Below are 20011 nucleotides of genomic sequence, written 5' to 3' on the forward strand. Positions count from 1 at the left end.
ATGTAAATTTCCTTGATTTTTGTTGAAGTGAGATATCCTTAAGGAAAAGAAATTGTTATGTGAAATGAAGCTTTTGGATTAGTTCCTAGTAATTGAGGGTATTCATATCCTTGTTTCGGTGTTAATGATAGGGTTTGTGCACAGGTTACTAATATTTTTTTTGTAGATTAGGAAGATATAGAGAACTATATGAATGTGTTTTCATACACTATAATCACAAATTTTTTTTTAAAAAATCCAACTTACAGGTAAGAAATTTGCATATCATGTGACAAAGCTTTTATTAGTGTGAAAAACTTCTGCCTATGACAGTGATAGAGGCTTCCATGGTATGTTTGCTATATAAGATCTGTTCATGAAAACTAAATGCAACCTACATGCTAAAACTGTTTTATTACATAGCATGGTTTGAGAGAGAAAATTTATTCTCTTTCTTTTTAAACATAATTTTAAAGGAACAAGTAAAATAAAATGGTTTGTAGTCTATAGCATTGCATGTGCCTTCTTTCCTGTGAGATTCACATGCCTGTACACACAGAAATGAGATTTACTTGTTTTGCATTGGTAATAAGGAAGAGTAGGGAGACATCTCTTCTGGCTTGAAAAAAACCCCAAAAGGCAGAAGGAAGAGACTGATTGCACTAATGTAAAATTGAATAGAAAAGCTTTAGTAGTGCCTTTCTGGACAGTTCTTATAAAAAAAATATTTTGAGGACAATTAGACAAATAAAAGTAATGGCCAAAGCAGTGTAGTTTTTGTTTTGGGTTTGTTTGTTGTTTTTTTCACATTGCTAGGTAGTAAGTAGTATACAGCATAGTGAGCCATCTTAACTGCAACAAAGAACTTCTCCATAAAGAGCACTTGTTGACAACATTGTCTATGGAATTAAAAGTTGGCTATCTATAGCAATCTCTTCAAATGACTCGATTTCTTATGCTGATGCACAGAAATGTCCAATTTCAAATCCTTGCTTATGTCTTAGTGTAATATCCACTTTTATTTATCTAAATTATGTTCAGCCAGAAGTGTATTACTGTGCATGAATTGTTATACATTAGGATTGCACAAAATTAATACAGTATTGTTTCTTGCTGGTTCAGAGTGTTGGAATGTTGTTTCATGATGGCATTATGTGGATTGCTCCGGAGTTGTGTCAATAGGTAACTTCATTACCCAGGTTTGAAGCAAAAAGCAAAGGCGGCACATTCTTTACAGCTGGAACTGCACTCCCAAGGTGCACTTCAAATGCTCTTTGCTTTTTCCAAGGGGGGGTACCTACTTGTGATGGCAGCATTGTTAAAAGTAATTACTGTAATGACCTTTTTTTTGGTCCCATTTGGATTGGTCTGGATTGAAAGCAATTAGTGGAAATTAGTTACACCAGCAGGTGAATGGGTTGACCTCTACCTGGAAGTCCCCTGGAGCTTGCTGATATTGAGTAAACTTTTTGCAGAAGTTTGCAGCAGAAGGAGAACCTTACAGTGCAGCAAGAGTGGTGCTGAAACACCACTGCAAGTAGCAGTATTTTTCCAGTTGCTTTGGGTACAATTAATGCATCTGCAACTTCAAACAGCTGTCAGCTGAACTTCCCCTTCATTTTGGCAATTTCACAGCAACCTGACCCTTTGCACGGTGTCCTGCTCCACCTTCCTCCCATGTTTTCTCTGCCTTACCTGTGTCTGGCAGTGAGGTGAGAGGGCTGTTTTTCAGTCATAGGCACACCTGCTTCTTTGACAGCAACAGGGGCACTGTTAAGGTAACAGTGGTAAGACAGACTTAAGCTAGTAGAAATGCAATGCAGCCTATGCACCAGTGAGCAGAAGAGTTTTATAACTGCCCTTTTATAGTTGGGGGAAAATAGTTAACACTTGTTTATGAATTTAATAAGTTGAAAAGGATAGTTTCTGCACACCTGTCAAGACCCTGAAATAGCATCCAACCTGTATCTCTGCTTCAGTAGTCATACTGAAGCATTCAGGATTCATTAAGAAGGGAGAAAAATGTCAGGGAAAAAAGTAGTTAGGTCAGATCTGAACATAACTGCTCTGCGTATTTTGGGAGCTACTGATGTAAATCAGAAGTAACTCCCTGGATTGCAGGCTATTCCTGGTCCAGAGTTACTCTGTAAATGTGTTAAATTAGTCAGAGTTTAGCCCAGTTGATTTACGTGTTTATTTCTGGAAGTGACTTTGAGTGAAGTACAGGTGTCTGTACTTCTACTGTGTCTGTTCACTACTGTGGATTTGAATTGTAAAGGTACTTGCCTTCATTTGCACATCGTAGTGGTGGAGAGCCTTTCATCCCATTCTCTTCAAGCTCCCCAGGAATTTGTATAACTTGTTGTTTTTGGAAAACAAAGTACTACTGGAAGCTGCTATAATGGTGTTCATTGAGAACAACCATCCAGATAGCGTTAAAATAGTACTATGCAAATTTACTCCTTGGATGGAGAAACAAAATGCACCCTGCACTGACCTACTTGATTCTGAAGAGACAGTGCCTGAAGTCTCCACCCTACTACCCACTTAACAGAGTGAAACCACAAGAGAAACCACTCCGAGTTACCTCTGTTCTGGCTTTTCAACTCTGCTTTGGAAATCTAGCAACAGAGGTGCTTGTGCTTACCTGGGGTTGGTAGTGCCGCAACAGCAGCTGGAGGGTTTTGGTGGGAAGGTTGTTCATCCGGCATGTGCTCTCTCTGCTTGGTCCTGTGACTAGCTGTGTCGAGCATATTTGTGCCCATCCTCCTTGGCTGGAAGCAGTTCCTGGTAGCACAGTTTGCTTCCAGTTAGTTGTTTGTGCAATGTGGCTTCAGCAATATTTTGTCAGCCCTTTGCCTTGGCAGTGGTGCTGGCTCCAAGTGAGATGGCCTTGGTTAGAATGGCTCGTTGCTCACCTGCGAGCCTAGCTCTGGTAGGCCATGGTGCCTCAAACTGGTCGCTGGGCCATGGGGCTGTGGAGCTGCTTTTGAGTTGGCAGTGTAGGCAGTTTATAAAGCTCTTCAGTAGACACAGAAGGAGGTGCATTTTCTGTGGTGACTGAGAAGCCAAACAGAAGCTGCTACATTATATCAGCTAATTTTGGCTAACCCATATTAGAAATGCGAACGTTTCAAGCCAGACAGTATGTTTTGGCCTGCATTTGTGTTTTTAGATGCAGGCTGCTTCTAAGCAAAGCTGTTGAGTTTGACCGTTTTTGCAGCAAGTTGTTAGTCAATCTTATGCAATCCCCTTGCTAATAAGCTTTTATTGCAGGGTCTAGACCCTGCATGTTGAGAACAGTTGCTATGGTTTCTAATTGAGCTGGGAAGTGTGTTCCATGCCCGACGACCTATATGCCCTCTGCAGCTAGTCTGTACACTGAACCGGTTCATTTACAAATTGCTTTCTTGTGATGCTAATGAAATATTATTCAATACTTTCTGCTCTTTAATGTCAGAAGCTTACCATTGTATTGTGATAGCATTTGAATAACAGCCCAAATAAGTAGTCAAAGTACTAAGGTAAAAACTTTACTTGGCCAGGCTGGGTTCTACCCTACATATACAACTGAAGTGTACTGCTTTCTAGTATGTTTTTGAGGACTGATAGAGAAAACTGATACTTACCCTTGGAAATATCTTTGTATCAAACCTGTATCATAGGTTAGCTGATGAACTAAGTAGTGTATTTGTAGTATAGAATGCTCTACAGGTTTAGTGTGACTAGTATTTAAATGTTCAGACTAATGAGTTGTTGTGTAACTTACACCATGACACATGTTTCCTGTGGGCAGTTTCACAAGAAAGATAAAGTGACCTGAATATTCTGATGAAGTGCTGCTGCTCTTCCTTGGTGCTTTTGTTGCAGAGGCACAGAATTACTCAAGTTCTGACAAGGTTTTTATGGTTTGTGAGTGGAGTGATAGCACAGAGAGGAGGATGCAAAACAAATATTAGAAATGGGGATACTTTGGTGACAAAAGCAAAATCTGATATGAATTACTGGACTCAGCTACTTCTGTTACCAACAAATGATTGGTTGGTAAACCTGATAATCTGGATAGTTGTATAATTATGTAGTCTCTTAAACTACTTTTCAAGTACTCTGAGATACTATATTTTAATAGCATTTCCAGTTGGTTATAAAATAATAATATCTCCATCAATGTAAGTAAATGCTTCTGTATTCAGCTGTTATGTAGATATGATTGACTAGACCTGTTTTTAAGTTACTGACTATTCCTAATTATATTTCAAAGCTGACTGGCAGGGAACCGCTTAGGACAGCATTTGCTAACTGGAAGTTTAAGAAAATGGAAGTGAGAAAAGATGATGTTACCACTGGGCTTTAGCTCACAGTATGAGGAAAACACAGACACACCTATTTGTACAGATAAACATGATACCTACTTCCAGCATGTGGGAAATGATGCGTTCCTGAAATTACATACAGGAAAGGAACATACCAAAGCACTACCAGACCTGCAGCATGTGTTTGTTTGATACAGTTTTTAGAGCTGGAACACGTTGTGATGAATTTTTTAAAAGCAGCTGTATTCAAGAGCAATGAAACTGAAATTGGATAATATTAGTTTTTAAGGTTGAGAGCATTTAAGTTTAGACATTTTATTTTGATTTTACAATCTAAAGAATAATTGCTTTCACTGCAAGAACTGATGTGTTCCTCCTCTTCAGTTTTTTTACCATACACACAGGAAAGTTATACACAGGGTCACAACTACAGACTAATTCTTTTGATAACAGCTCCATGATGAATGTAACCTCAGTGATGAAGGCTTGTTACCAAGATATGCAGCTGGCTTTCTCTGCCCCTTCAGATAGGTGTGGTATCTCCTGAGTACATCCTACCAGGGCGAGGCCATAGTAAAGAAAAGCTGCCAAGAAATGTATCTGGGTGTCTTGTTTAGCAAATTTTTACAGCCATGGGGTTAGCCGTTAAAAATGTAATTCGTTTTACTTCACTTTTAGTTTGATATTGCACCACCTAGGCCTTAAATCCACTCTCAGCATTTACAAAGGGGCAGGCTTAGATGCACATACTGTCATTTCTAGGTGTGCTTGATTTTAAAAAAAATAAAAATTACAATATAAGTATTAAACCAAACTTGTATTTTAAGCTTAGTCTCTCTCCTTTAGTCTGCCTATGAATCTTTTTCTATTGTGGGGTATAGCATCTAAAGTTATTAAAATACCTTATAAATTACAATTGCTGCCTAATCATTCCAAACCCTGTATTTTGTTGTCATAGCTCATACAGAAAGACTTGAATTGCTCAAGATTGCCAGAATGAGAGCTAATTTTAAAGTCTTTATCTTTGTTTTTCTGGTAGAACTGTGCTTAAACTAGCTGAGAGGGAACTTACATGGTTACCCCCTTTCTTATTATGTCCAAAGCACCATTTCACAAATTTAACTTTTTGCCAATGGATCATGGGCATTTTTTTTTGTTACATTTCAAAGATGTAATCATCCCCTTTCATCCCTTCATTGAAATTCCCTAGACTGATTAAAAATCATTATATGTAGTGCTTTGCACATACACTTTAATCCCATGAGGGTGAAACTGTAAAATGCGTCAAGAAAATGTGAAGAGAAACCATAGAATACATTCTTTCCATAGCTAATAGAGTGGAATAATTCTAAATAGGATAGGGATGTATTTGGATCAAGCCTGCTGTACAGTGGAGTTTGTCTTTTTCCAGAAAGAGCAAGGCTGTACTCAATTCATACTTGTCATACAAGCTTCAAATTGATAAGAAATTTGAAAGGTTTCCATTACTCTAAGAAATTACTGGAAGTGAGGATGCTTTTTCTGTTGGAAGTACAATCAGGAAAACCTTAAAACTATTTTTCAGAGTACTAACAAGAAATCTTAAATTTGTGTCAAGCTTGCTTCATGAATTACAGAAGAGCTTACTGTTGAGATCAGTAAACTATTTTGTTAGGTAGTGAAGCTGAAACTAATTAATATGATTAACAGAAACAGAATATGGTAAAATACTCTGTAGACTTAAAACAGAAGGTGTTTTTAAAGATGATTTTATAAATAATAAGGAAAGCTGTCTGTATAGTGAAATTTACTGTTATATCTGTAATATAGTATCTATTGTCTTCTAAATACATGGAATTGCCCTCTATGTAGAAGCTGTTCCAAAATAATTGCTCTGTTTAGCAATAAATCTCCACTTGCTATGTGTTACTGTGCACCTGCAGACCCAGCATTGGTCATTTTGCTCCATATGCATTTATGAAATGGCTCAGAACTGTCCCATTGTCATAGCAAACCTCCTACCTTCATCTCACCTTAGTGAAGTGACAGAACATATTCTGGTATAGTAAGGATGTGTAATCTACTTGCTGATGTGCTTTCTTGTCTTTTCACAGGAGAAACTTTTGAGTTACAGCTGCTGGAAGCAGATTTAGAAAAGTGTTTAGTACCGAAATGTAAAACTTCATTAAAAAGTTTAGATGCTTTATATTCCCTGACAATTATGTGATACTTCAGTAGAGAATACTCTGTTCTATTATTTTCTTCATCTTATGACAATTAAATGCATTTACAAGTATGACCCCAGGTTTCCAGTGTAACTATATGACCACTGGGGCATCCTCATATTGTACAAAAATTCAGTGAGTCACAACCAGCTATATAAAACTTAATGTCAGACTAATCTAGCAGTGTTCTGAGCAGTGAAAAGGCCTTATGAAAGACCATTAGTCTACCTTAACTGTAAAGAAACACAATCTTTAGCTTGTATCCTACTGATTTCCATTTTTAACTCTATAATGGAACAATAAAGCATATGTGGACTTGATTTTGATATCTTGGAGTTGTACTGCAGTAAATATAGAGTGATCAGAGGAGTTCTTTAGAACTAAGCAGCCTTTACTATTACCTGTAGGGTTTAGCACTCCAAGAAGCAGCACGATATGCATTTCTGGAGACTGAGAAAGCTTGTTCACCTGCTGTCACTGAAATAGTTCAGTTGTGTGGGGTTTGGCAGCACAGGGGCAGCTAGGTAGGTTGAGTAGACTTCTGTCATCGAACTGTTAATGAAAAGTGGAAAGTTCATACGACAAGTATTAATTGTACAGGATGAAAGCTCCTAAATTCTTTCATTATTTTTAATTTTTATTCATTATCTTTTTCAAGAATGTTGCTTAACATTTATTGCTTTTCATACCTGTGTGAATTTGTAGCCCTTTTTTCTTTTTGGTGTCCTTTGGATATTCTTTTTGCCAAGCATAATGGTACATTCTGCATTACTGAATAATTTAGTTTCAGTAAATGAATAAAGAAGTGCTGGTAAAGCTAATTTCAGCAACTGTGTCAAGTCTTGGATTTTGTATTTCTCTATTTATCAAACCATTCAGACCCTGACCAAAATTATAAGAACAGTAAAACAGAGCAGCACTTTACTGTTATCGAGGAAAGTGGAACACAACAGCACAGTTGTGTTTATTTCTTAGAGAAATAAATAAAGGCAAACAGAAGTAATGCAAAACACAAGCAGCATGCCAGCTCAGCTCTGGCTGGCAAAGTAGAAGTTGTGCAAAACAATGATATTGCACTTACTCAGAAGCAAAGGTCAAGGAACAGCCACATAGAAAGGACACTGGACATTGAATACAGATCCCAAAGAATCAGATGAAGACTTCTGATAAGGGGTGTAATTATGTCAAAAAAAGTCAAGTAAGTGGGGATAGCTAATGAATATATAATCAGTGTGTATCATAAAAACTCTGCATGACTCTCAGGGTCCTTGATTAGAGGAAAGATCCCTAGAGCGACCAGCATGCTGTAATAAAGACCTACTTTCTAATATTCTAATAAAAATATGTTAGAAAGTTTCTATCTGGCTGATTTCAGTACCAAAACTTTGTCTTAAAGGTGTTCTTGTTTGTTTTGAAATCACAGTGTAGAACTTTATTCTTCTGTTTAAAAGGCCTCTCTCATTTTCTATCATAAATCAATCCATGGGCATAGAGTTGTTTTTTTTTTTTTAATCTAGCAACATTTTGCTGCTGACTTTTATTTTACATCTAGTATTCATCTCAAGAGTTTTGTAACTCAGGCTAAAAATACAGTGAGGTGATAAATATAAAACAAGGAAAAGAGCTAAGGGAGTATAGGTAACAAACAGGACGAGCTGGAAGCCATAAAGTAGCAGGAAAGCCATGACATAGTTGCTACCAAAGGAGCATGGTGGGATGAGCAGAGTGCTGCACTGGATGGCTACAAGCTCTTCAGAAGGGACAAGGAAGGAGAGCTATGGGGTGGCTCTGTACAGTAGGAAGTGTTTTGAGTGTACAGAGTACCTATGGGTGACAACTGGGGGAAGGCTGAAAAGGGAGATATCCTTGAGGGAATCTGTTATAGACCACCCAACCAGGATAAGGAGGTGGATGAGCTATTCTATGATGTGATGCTGATGTTTCATGATTATCAGCCCTTGTTCTTGTGGGTGATTTTAACCTGCCAGATGTCTGCTGGAATTCAACACCAGAGAGGAGGCAGTCTAGGAGATTCCTGGAGTTTGTGAAGATAACTTCTCAATACAGCTGGGAAGTGAGCCTACCAGGGGAGCTACCCTGCTGGATCTGCTGCTTACAAACAGAGATGGGCTGGTGGGAGATGCTGTGGTTGGAGCCATCTTGAGCACAGAAACCATGACACAAGAGTTTTCAGTACTCGGTGAAGTCAGTCTCTACCCTAGACTTCTGAAATGCGGACTTTGTCCTGTTCATGTCTAAACATGATCTTTATGCAAATGCATACAGGTGGTGAAAACAGTTATTTTCTTTAAGGTGAGGAAAAAGAATTTGCTGGCAGTGTCTCTCATGGACATTTCTATTAGTGGTTAATGATAATAGAGAGGTTTATCTGCATTTATGCTCTTTTTTCAGCAGGGGAACAGTCAAGTTAGCCAGCTTAGTGGTGAAACTAGTGCTAATAATTACTCAGTAATTTGGTTTGGTTTGTTTCTGTTTTCAGTGAAGGGAGCAATCTTACCCCTGCTCATCATTACCCTGACTTCAGATTTAAGACATATGCACCTCTTGCCTTCCGCTATTTCAGAGAACTTTTTGGTATCAAGCCTGATGACTATTTGGTAAGAGCCTGCAGTTTTCCTTTGAGTTACAAACTATTATAAAGCATGCTAGTTTTATTGTGGCAGAAAGGGATTCTTAAAGGGTTCCCAAATCAGTAAGAAGTTTTGTGTGTGGAGGGGCATATAACTAGTGAATATTTTTACTGGTGACAAAAATTTTAATTCTTTTACATGATTCGTATTAAAAAACCTGCTTTGTTAATTGACTAGAGCAACATCCATGTCATTCAGATAATTTTTTCTAGAGAAGTTATGATCAGTACTTTGTGACTTTTATCAATTCAGTTCAAATTAAGTACTTTTGTGTGATTTGTGTTATGCACATCATTATAAAGTGAAGTCTGCAAATGTTCCTGTCTACTTTTGAGGCTCATGGGTGGCAGACTAAAAATTAAACATTTTAGAATGCATCCTTTGTTCTCTCTATTTTATAAATTGAAGACTTATTCTTTCACAGTGTTCAGTTTACACTAGTAAAAAAGTTACAAATTTGCTGACATTGTAAAAGCAGGCTTTACTTGGTGGAACCACTTAAGATGCTGCTAGGACAAGTCTTCACTATTTTATTTCTCCTGTACCTCTGCTTTTGGAAGGGTAGGGTGAATGCTGACATGGATTTTCTTCTAGATGTTTGCCCATCTTCTAGATGTTTGCCCAATGTTTGGTTTGTTTCATGGTACTCACCCAAGAAATCAGAGTCCTAGTAAAATTAGCAACTTTATATGTAATTTTTTGAATGAGCTTTAAAATGCTGAATGAGCTTTTGTTCTATTATTGATAATGGCTTCTTTAAGACCAAAAGAATTTGAAAGGTCTTGGGTGAATAAAAAGAGAAAAATTGATTAAATGTTTCTGAAATATTAATATGCTGCTAAATAAATTGTTTCTGTTGTGTTCAAGTGTGCTATAATGGGGTTTTCTTTCTAGATGAACAATAAGCCTGGTTTTGCTTTTATTTAGGTTGAATATGGGTGTCTTAATGTGGGTGTCTTATTTTAATTCTTTAGTGCTATGTATGAATTTTATGTTTGTCCTCATGACCATAGTTACATATAAAAAAAGATAATTATTTTGAATTATAAATGGTAGTAGCAAGGAAATAAAGTTGTTTGGGAATTTTATAAATCATAGTCATAGAATGGTTTTGATTGGAAGGGGCTCAAACATGATTTATTTCCAACTTCACTGCCATGGGCAGCGACATCTTCCCCTACACTGGGTTGCTCAAATCCAGCCTGGTATTGAACACTTCTGGAGATGGGGCATTCACAACTTCTCTAGACCACACATTCCGGCACCTCACCATCCTTAGAGTGAAGAATTTCTTTCTTCCACAGACCACAACTCTTAGAGTATGACTGATTCCTTATCCTCTGAGTTATCCATCTATCAAATCTATGCCTCTCCAGATTAGAGACAAGGACATCATGGGCGGCAGTTGTGTCATTATGTAATGTGCTTTTTATCTTATCTCTTTTAATGGTCTTGGTAAAAGATGAAGTATGCAGGCTGTGTTGCCAGCTGCTAAAAGGACTGTGCTTCCTGGAGCAAAGTTATTATCACCTGCAACTTCTTTTCCATCTAAGGAAGCTTTTGCAGTAGCAGAAATAAAAGTTTATACAAAGACTGCATGCTGTGAATAAGATTTGTGACAGTCATTTTAACTACAAAAAGACTATTCCCTGAGGGAAGTTACTAGTAAAGACAACTTGTTGCAGATTCTTTTTTCTCTTGGCACAGGAAAACACACAAGTGTGTATGTAGTAAATGATTGTCTAGCTGTGGCTGAAGGGCATGTGAAGTAAAATAAGAAGAGTAGAAAGCATATGTGAGTTTACACTGTTAATTTGAAGTGACAAAGCTCAAGATTTAAAGCTTCACCTTTTCAAGGAGGATGAGCAGTAACATACTGTAGGAGTCAGACAGGATAACAAATGTAAATACATTTGAACAGCTGGTAGAATTAAATTGTCACTGTAAATCTCATGGATTTACAAGAAGTTTCCCCATTTTGCAGGGAAACTTCTTGATCACAAGTACTCACTTGTCAGGCTCTTGGGGATTTTCTTGCCTTTTGGTTTTGATTTGACTTTCAGAGGTGTCCAGTTAAAACTAGCTGGGCCCTTTCTATGGCAGCATTTGGTGGGTGGACTTTTTTACAGAAATGCATACCACTGGAAAATGACCAATGCAGAGTGTAGGACAATGTCTTTTGCTTATGTTATACTGTTCTATTGAGCTTTAATATTTAGGATAATCATATTCAAATGTTTTTCACAGTGACAGTTACTCATTAAGATTTAAATATTTTGTCAAGAAAAATGTAATTGCTGCAGTTCAACTGCTGAATTGGTCTAAAGGTTTGTAGTGTTACAGATTGGTATGACCATTCTGTCTGTAGAAAATTGCAACTATAGGATTAATTAAAACTATTGTATTAATTGGAATTGAGTATAAGCAGGGAGAAGAAATATTTATATATCATGCAAAATTCTCTTCAAAATTATAAGCCGTAGCTGGAGCTAGGATAAGAAGATGCATTAAGGCAATGGCATGACCCCATAGGAAACATGCATCTTTAGTTCAAGTGCTCACAAAAGAACATATTTATTAGATTTTCTAGTATCACTGCTTTCAATTTTAGTATAGATAGGTTTTCCTATGGTTTTGAGCTGAATGTCAGCTCTCCATATAATTTGAATGAAGTTTGGAATAGTGAACACTTAGTAAATGTACATTTGTCTCTGTATCAGAGTATGGTTCTACAATAAAAAAGCATAGTCTTTTTGCTCCTTAATGTGATTGTAATTCTTAATGTGTCCTGTGGAAAAGGAAGCCTGGCTAAATATGCAATATAATGGTCCTTCAAATTCCAGGTTTTCTTGCTTACCGGTATTGCGTTTTTTTCTGATTCAGGTGGTTTTCAATCATAAAACTAGTAAAATATTTTAAAAATTAGTAACTATACTAAAATTAGCAGCTATAACTATACCAATTTTATCAGTCTAATAGTTTCAATCCCAGTTGCACAGAACAGGATTTGCCTATTTGTCTATAATGAGAAACCTCACTCCCAGTTTATTTTTGTACCATCCTGTTCCTGTTTCTTTCAAAAAAAAATGGATGTGAAAACAAACAGTTCCAGTGAAAATGTATTCTCAAAGTTTTGACTCAGAATTTGCTATGCTGACAGCGTGGAGATCAACTCCTTCCACATCAACCACTGGCTTCACTCCAAAGGAACCTGTTGCTTTGGAACATGAAGAGGGATAAATGCTCAGTTGCCAGCTCTCTTCTATGGTTGTGCAGCATGGCCCAGGCAGAGTGGCCTGCCAAACCTCAGCCAGCAGCAGTAGTGTTGCTACGTGGTTCTCTTGTGACTACTTGAACCTGCAGTTCTTCATATTAAACTTGTGTTTGGGTAATGCACGCATTGGCAGTGAAAAGCAATTTTTGTCTCTTCCAGTACTCAATCTGCAGTGAACCTTTAATTGAATTATCCAACCCAGGTGCCAGTGGGTCTTTATTTTTTGTAACTAGTGGTGACGAATTCATCATCAAAACAGTTCAACACAAAGAGGCTGAGTTTCTTCAGAAGCTCTTGCCAGGTTATTACATGGTAAGTAATTGAAGACTTTATTTTACTTCTATTTCTCCTGCTTCATGTCACTTCTGAATATTCAGTTTCACTTGTCTTGAAATATTCCACTGGGTTAATCTGTATTTTTTGTAATATTTATAACATTTTTACCTGCCTTTCTACTTCCCACCATACATACCCAACAGAAAGAATAGGTATAAACCTAGAATATATTTAAGATAAGAATTGGTGCTCTTTTAGCATTCAAGATGAAGCTGAATGTCATAATCTAATTTGATACCAAACTTTGCTTTTAATAAGCTAGTAACAAAATAAGGTTTCTAAATTTCTAATTCAGTTTTCTTTCTCCATTTTGTGTTTGTCTACCCTCTGCATTTCACTCAGAGTGGACAAAGAAACTAGACCGGTCAGTTTCCCTTTTGTTTCCAACTACTTCTGATTTCCATTTCTCATGTATTAAAGCAATGATGTAAAAGATATTTTTATCCATGTAATTTGTTCAAAACTTAATTTTTAAATGAAGCCTTTTGAGGGCTAATTCTAAGTCCACTGTATTGGGTTTTATGTGTCATCTAAAAGGAAAACCATTGATTAAAAAGCGAGTAGAATTTAATTTTTTTTTTTTTTTTGTAACAAAAGCCACCCATACATATGAACAGACATTATTCTGGGTGGTATGTATTTGTATTATTAGACCTGTGGCTGACTTTCTTTTTTTGCTTTGTTTCCTGATGTAAATACTTGAAAAATTACCCTCTCACACTAAAAATGAGGAATGTTGTCATTATTGCACTAAAGTAACATGGATTCACTATGTGTGAAAGAAAAAAAATACGTGTACTGACACACCAAAAAGGACAATGATGACAGGTTTTGTTGTTCCTAATCATGATAATCCACTCAGCACAAGTCTGAGTTATTACAAGTACATATAAGGCCAGCTTGGATTATTTCTGGGAACTTTATTCTCACTGTTATGCAATTGCTTCCAAAATATAAAACTTCAATTGCTGTGATTATTTCTGTGACAATACTTTCTTCTGATAGTTGTATATAGTAACTTAGTAATCATCTAAGACCTGAAGTAGTTTTTCCCCTTCTTTCTTTTTCATGAGAACAGTTGTATTCAGAAGAAAGATTTTCTCTCTCACCTCTGTTATCCTCTCCTACCTAATTTATTTTACCTGGTGTGGAATTTGGAGTATTTCACACTTTTCTGTTCTGATGGTCAGTTGTGGTTCTATTATGCCCTCACATGCCTTTGGAAATAATTTAGTGATTTGGCACTAACCCTGACTGTGTTCAAAGCCTCATGGAGAGAGGGGTTCTGTTTTTCAGAATCCAAGTCAAGATAATGAGAAGTACATTTAACCCAGACTCCTTCCAGCAGGTAAAACACAAAGGTTGTTCAGGTCAGGAAAAAAAATAAAGTCTTTGGGATGCTTTTAGGTTTGACCCAGTCTGCTCTTTTCTGTGAGAAAGAGAAACCTGGCATAAATGTAGTTACTGCTCTGCTTTTGCCCTTTGTAAGTCCCTGGCAAAAAGGCAGTGCCTATGCTGACTTTCTGGAATAGAAACCCACAAAGATAATCAACTGGTTGAAGGAACTGTGCTGAATAAGAAAACATTCATAATTTTCTTCATGTTTGTTAATGTCTTTTGTGTTAAAGAAAACCCTTTCTTAAGCATGGAAGTTCATTGAAAATAGACATATTTGAAAATATCTCTTTTGTTTTAGAATCTGAACCAGAATCCAAGGACTCTTCTTCCCAAATTCTATGGGCTGTACTGCGTTCAGTCAGGAGGCATTAATATTAGAATTGTTGTCATGAACAATGTTTTGCCACGAGCCTTGAAAATGCATTTCACATATGACTTGAAAGGCTCCACATACAAACGCAGAGCATCAAGAAAAGAGAGGGAGAAGTCCAACCCTACATTCAAAGACTTGGATTTCCTGCAAGATATGCATGAAGGGTTATATTTTGACTCTGAAACACACAGTGCACTCATGAAAACACTACAGCGGGATTGTCGAGTGAGTATAAATTTAAACCTCTGTATTCACCTCTGCTCTAAATTTACTCAGTACAGATTATTGAACCTCCATTTGTTTTCCGTGCTATTTAAGGAGGATGTCAGAGCACTGCTGATGAAGCCTGTATTTTAGTTAAGCTGTTGTGATCTGAGATCATAGTCATAGATAGAATGTCCATATACTTTTTGAATACCAGCAGACTGGGGACCATGAGCACTTCCCTCACTGTGGAGCTAGTTCCAATGCTAAACCACATCTCACTGAAGAACTTTTTCTTCTATCCACTCTGAACTTTCCCAATGCAGCTTGAAGCTGTTCTCTTGCATCCTATCACCAGGCACCAGAGATCAGCACCACCCTTTCTGCCACCCTCAAACCTTATATCCTCCTCCCCACGAATCATGCCCTGTAGTCCTTTCACCGTCTATGTTGCCTTTCTTTGAACACATTCTTATATTTAATATCCTCCTTACACTGTGGAGCCCAAAACATGCTTGCAGTTCTTGAGGTGAGGCTGCTCCAGTGCTGAGTGTGGTGGTACAATCCCCTTTCTCAAACCAGGTGGCTGTACTGTGCTTAGTGTACCCCAGGATACAGGTGGACATTCTAGCCACCAGGGCACATTGCTGACTCATTAAGTTTATAATCTAGCACAACCCTAAGTTCCAGGGCTATCCCTGTGTTTCTATGTACATCTAGCATTACACTGATCCATCTGTGGCAATACTGATTAATACAGGAATGAAGTCCAGTAGATTTGATGATGATGATGATTTCCATCAATTTGGAGATTTTAATTACTTTTTTCTTGAGACATAATTAGTCCTGTGGAACTTTATTATGCATGGTAAACTGTATGTAGAGCTGCTGTGAATATGTCTCTTGGTTACCTAGGAATGGGAAGGCAGGCCTAGTGGCAGCAGTCTTACTTCTTGAGCGAGGTAATTTCTTCCTCAGCTGAAAAGTCCACATAAAAGCTGTCCCCAAAATATTTTCAAGGCAGAAGAGTCTGCCTGTCATTACTCTTTGAGAGGACCTTGGTGAATTCCTGAACTAATAGGAATCAGTTCCTATTACAGGAGAGAGAATTGCTATTAAACAGTTTTTTTCCCTGTGGGTAACAAAACGTAAAGCAGGAAAAGGGAGACTCCAGATCTCTCAGAACTTCCCAGGATTCATGGCATTTTGGAAAGAATAAAATTGCTTTTTCTGAGGGAAATAGTAAGAATTTAATAATAATAAAGCAAAATAGATAATCTGAACTCACCACATAGAGGAGGCACCCTCAATATCAGAGTCTGTTGTTCACTGCCACCTGTGGTACAAGATGGAAAGCATTGTTTTCGCACATGAATAGAATTTTTTGTTTATCACAGAAGTCTGCAATGCCTTGTGATTGGTTTGTAAAGCTGTGTGACCTAATGTTCAGCTGTGTATTCAGCAAGAGACATTTATCTAACACGACACATTGTTCTTTCTGTAGCCTCTTGCAGTGAGTATTTCCTGAGCTCCTACCATGTGTGATGACAGAGAATGCATCAGTATGTCACATCTGGGGATGTGGATGCCTTTCTGTGCACCCCCCACTTGTCCAATGTTACTTATCCAGTTAGAGCTTGGGGAAATCTATTGTATTGGAAATAATAGAGGGTATCTAAAAGATGGAACTGGACTGAAAAGTAAAAACAAGAATCAATAATTTAATTGTTACATATAAAGGGACTGTCAATGATTCTTTGCAAGTCTGGGAAAATTCCTGATATTATTATTTGAGTGCTAATGTAATCTTTTTCAATGTATATCTTAAATTAACAACTCTAAAGTTAGTCTAGAGTTCTTAAAGTCCTGGCTAAATTTTAAAAGATTAAAAATAAAGAAGAAAATTATCCTATAGTAATCAGTGCATTTACATAAATACACATATACACAATAAAATATATGTCTGTGTGTAACTGTAGATATATAAACACACTGAAAGTTATATGTATATTAAAAATTAGCTGCCTTTTTTTTCTATTCAAACAAGTCTTACTCTGTGTTGTAAAACAGAGGGAGCAGACACTCTTATTTTTCATATCGCTGAATTTGCTCAGCTAATAAGGTTGGATCTGACTACCTGCCTTTTATTTCTGCCTTTAAAAAGACCAGAAATATTCCATCAATTTTGTGAAAAGCACATCAGTGTTGCCTCTGCTTTTTTCTGCCCATGAGGTATTTGGATGGGTATAGTGACAACTGACCATCTTTTTAGGACTTGAAAACTTGTCATCTCTTTTTACTGCTACTTCAAAGTGAAGAAGTTAGTGTAGGCACTTGAAATTAAGCATTCATTTAAGAAATGAAGTTTTTGATCTTTCCAGTATTTCAGGACTAAGAAATTCTCTTCTGTGTTGCTTAAATTTGGATTGTGTTTCCATTGCTCATATTTGCAATCAGAATCAGGAAGTAATGGACGTTTCTCCTAGTTCTTAAATATAAACATCCTGTCTGCTAGCCCCTCTCCTTCTTAAGATCAATTGCTGAGTTCACAGGACTGGCAGTATTTCCTGGTAATGAAAGATAGTGGTGGTGGGGTCCTGCTATGGTCTGTGACTGCTGCTACTAAATCTCCTGCCCTATTCACCAATGGACTCATGTTTTCCTTGGTCAGCTTTTCTCTGTGTCTTGGTATTCCTTGCTAGTATTCCTGTGTCTTGGTATTCCTTCCTTCTCTACTCTGTCTGGCCTTTGGCTTCCTTGACTACAGCTGCTATCCCTAGATGCCCAGACAATGTTTCTCTATTCCTGCTTTCTAGCCTGTCTGTCCTTTCCTGTCCTGCATGCTGGCTCTTCACGTTCAAGCTGTGCTGTGGCTTCCTTGCTTAGCTGAATTTGCCTCCTGATACATCTGCTCAGCCAGCACAGACAATGTTGACAAGTGAAACAGAGCTTCTTCCCTGGGGAATGCAGTACTGTGATGGTAGACCACTGCTGGAGTAGTTCTGGCCTTTCACACCTCCCGGCACTGCTGGTGAGGAGATGCACGGCCTGCCCAATTAGAGAATGGAGCTGAGTTGTTGGTGGTGATCCCTCATGGGCTGGTGCCTCCAGATTATCCATGCTGGGACAAGTACAGGTTGATAGCATTGTTCAGCTCCTCCATTCCCTGCTTGTTTTGTTCACACTTGAGGTGACAGGGTCTGAAAACTTGTCTCACAGTTAATTTTGCATCATTTGCACCTTAACTGAACCAAGGAGTGTAATATTACAGTGTTCCTAAAGAGGGAATATTAATGAATTTATCATATATACAATGTACACAATTGAAAATTTGAACTAGCTTTCAAATTCCAGACTATTGCTGAGACTTTCTGTAGCTGGCAAGTATCCTTGCCTGTTTGGAGAAGCAGCAACAATTAATCAAATTGCGGTCATGTCATTTTTAAGAGCAAAAAAATAATTTGAAGATGTTTTTACTATTGAGAAATGAATGGTTTTTGAGAGTCTGCATTTTATCTTAATGGCAAAAAACCACTGGACTTTTTAAAGGAAATTACATTTTAAAAGTGACTAATGAGGAAACCTGTAAAGACAAGGAAATTTAAAGAGGATCATATCTCCTAAATTTGAGACTTGGGTATTATTTTCATCACTGCTGTTTTAGCCAGTTGCTACAAAAGTTTTATGGTGTGATTGCACATCTGTTTTGTGCTCTAATGAATGTGATGCAGACCCTGTATGACCAAATTTATCCACAGAATTTTTCAAATCCCTTAGTAGCATGTGTGGTGTGTTTTGCAGGTTTTTGCCTTTTTTCTACCTCAAAGAATCAACACAAATCTTTAAGCCAAATAACTTCAGTGACCCATTGTACAGCATATCCTTACAAACAGTAGTGTTGGCATAACTTAATGAAATATTAAACTGCAGCATAGGACAGAAATAAAAGGTGTTATGATGCAGCATGGAGATGGAGAGCATACTAATCTTAGATGAAGGGCCTCTTTGTCAGAAATGGTAGTTTGAGGGAAACGGCTGTAGCACAATGCTGTAGATCTCTTGTATCTTCATGTATTATCACCCCTGTCATATGAGTTGACATTAGGAATTTCTCGTTACTTCTACTTTTAAAATCAGAATCCAGATTGTTAGTTTTGGAGTGTTAATTAACAATATATTTTGAGAATTGTGTTGAAATGGGAAGTGATTCCACATATGTTTAGGTGGAAATGTGATGATTCGTTTTCTTAGGATAGATTTTTTCTAAACCAGACCCATTTTTTGGCATTGACATTTGTGAACTTGTTCCTAAGACATTGTTATTTTGTGAGACAGTCTTAATTTCATATAGCTCATTATGTTGAATAATAATTATTGATATGGTGTAAAATCAGTCTTCTTTCTACTGTGTTAATTCCTATGTCACTTTTCCAGAATGCTTGTAGAAGAGGAAAATTTCCTTGCATGGTTATCCATTTAGTACTTTCATTAAATAAGCTTCTAATTTTTTACTTTTGAGTTGTATTTTTCTTGACCCTTTTATGAAAATGATCTGATGACTTTTTTGCATGCTGTTTTGCATGGATAGCAAATGTAAATGCAGATTTCTCTGTCAGATAGTGTGTAGTTTGGGCTGGTTGCATATAAAATAAAAATGACATTTCATGGCAGAAATACTTGTTTTGCTCAGTTAGTCAGTGGCTGAGATACTGGAGCGTAACTGTGTCTAAGATGATTCACAGAATAGTTTAACATCTGATTAGCTCTGAGAAAAGGAAATCTGATTCAGAGAGTTAATTTTTTATGTTCTGAAACAACATATTTTGTGATGCCATTTTACTGTGGGTTTTTATGTGGTATGAAACAAAATAGTGCTTAAGGTTACAAGGGGTGAGCGTCACTTGCCATCTGGAAGTTTTCAGAGCAGCTGAAGTCAGCCTTGACAGCAGTACTTGGTGACCAAGTGACAACACTGTGTTGGCAGATTCTGTGTAGCTAGTGAATTAATATATATAAGTACTACCAAGATGAACAATTCAATGTTTAGTTAATGAACTGAAGGTTTACTTGTTATCAAATCCACCACTTGTTAGTACACAGCATGATTAAGATCATTCTTGCTGAAACTTCACATGCCAATTTGCTAGCAAGGAACATGTCAGAATGGTTACATGAGCAAAGATTGGGATCCCTTTACCTGTATAAGTAGTGTATTTCTAGGAGTTTATGTCAATTTCTAGTGATCTCACATGGACAGAATCAGGTGTTTTGCAGGGCTT

The 20011-nt window shown here is 37.2% G+C and overlaps 1 protein-coding gene across 2 annotated transcripts in view; it reads left to right on the forward strand.

The window, feature by feature from the left end:
- The window catches only part of PIP5K1B (phosphatidylinositol-4-phosphate 5-kinase type 1 beta), a 98099-nt gene that overhangs the window by 50533 nt on the left and 27555 nt on the right, over nt 1-20011 (forward strand). For both annotated transcript variants that reach the window (XM_054287736.1, XM_054287727.1), the window contains exons 7-9: nt 8997-9114; nt 12581-12733; nt 14454-14753. In XM_054287736.1, coding sequence (XP_054143711.1) covers nt 8997-9114; nt 12581-12733; nt 14454-14753 — 571 coding nt within the window. The remainder of the gene's footprint in view (nt 1-8996; nt 9115-12580; nt 12734-14453; nt 14754-20011) is intronic.

This window comes from Melozone crissalis, unplaced genomic scaffold (assembly GCF_028551555.1).
Source record: "Melozone crissalis strain CALT ecotype California unplaced genomic scaffold, PUWL_Pcris_2 ptg000005l_1, whole genome shotgun sequence".
Lineage (NCBI taxonomy): Eukaryota > Metazoa > Chordata > Aves > Passeriformes > Passerellidae > Melozone > Melozone crissalis.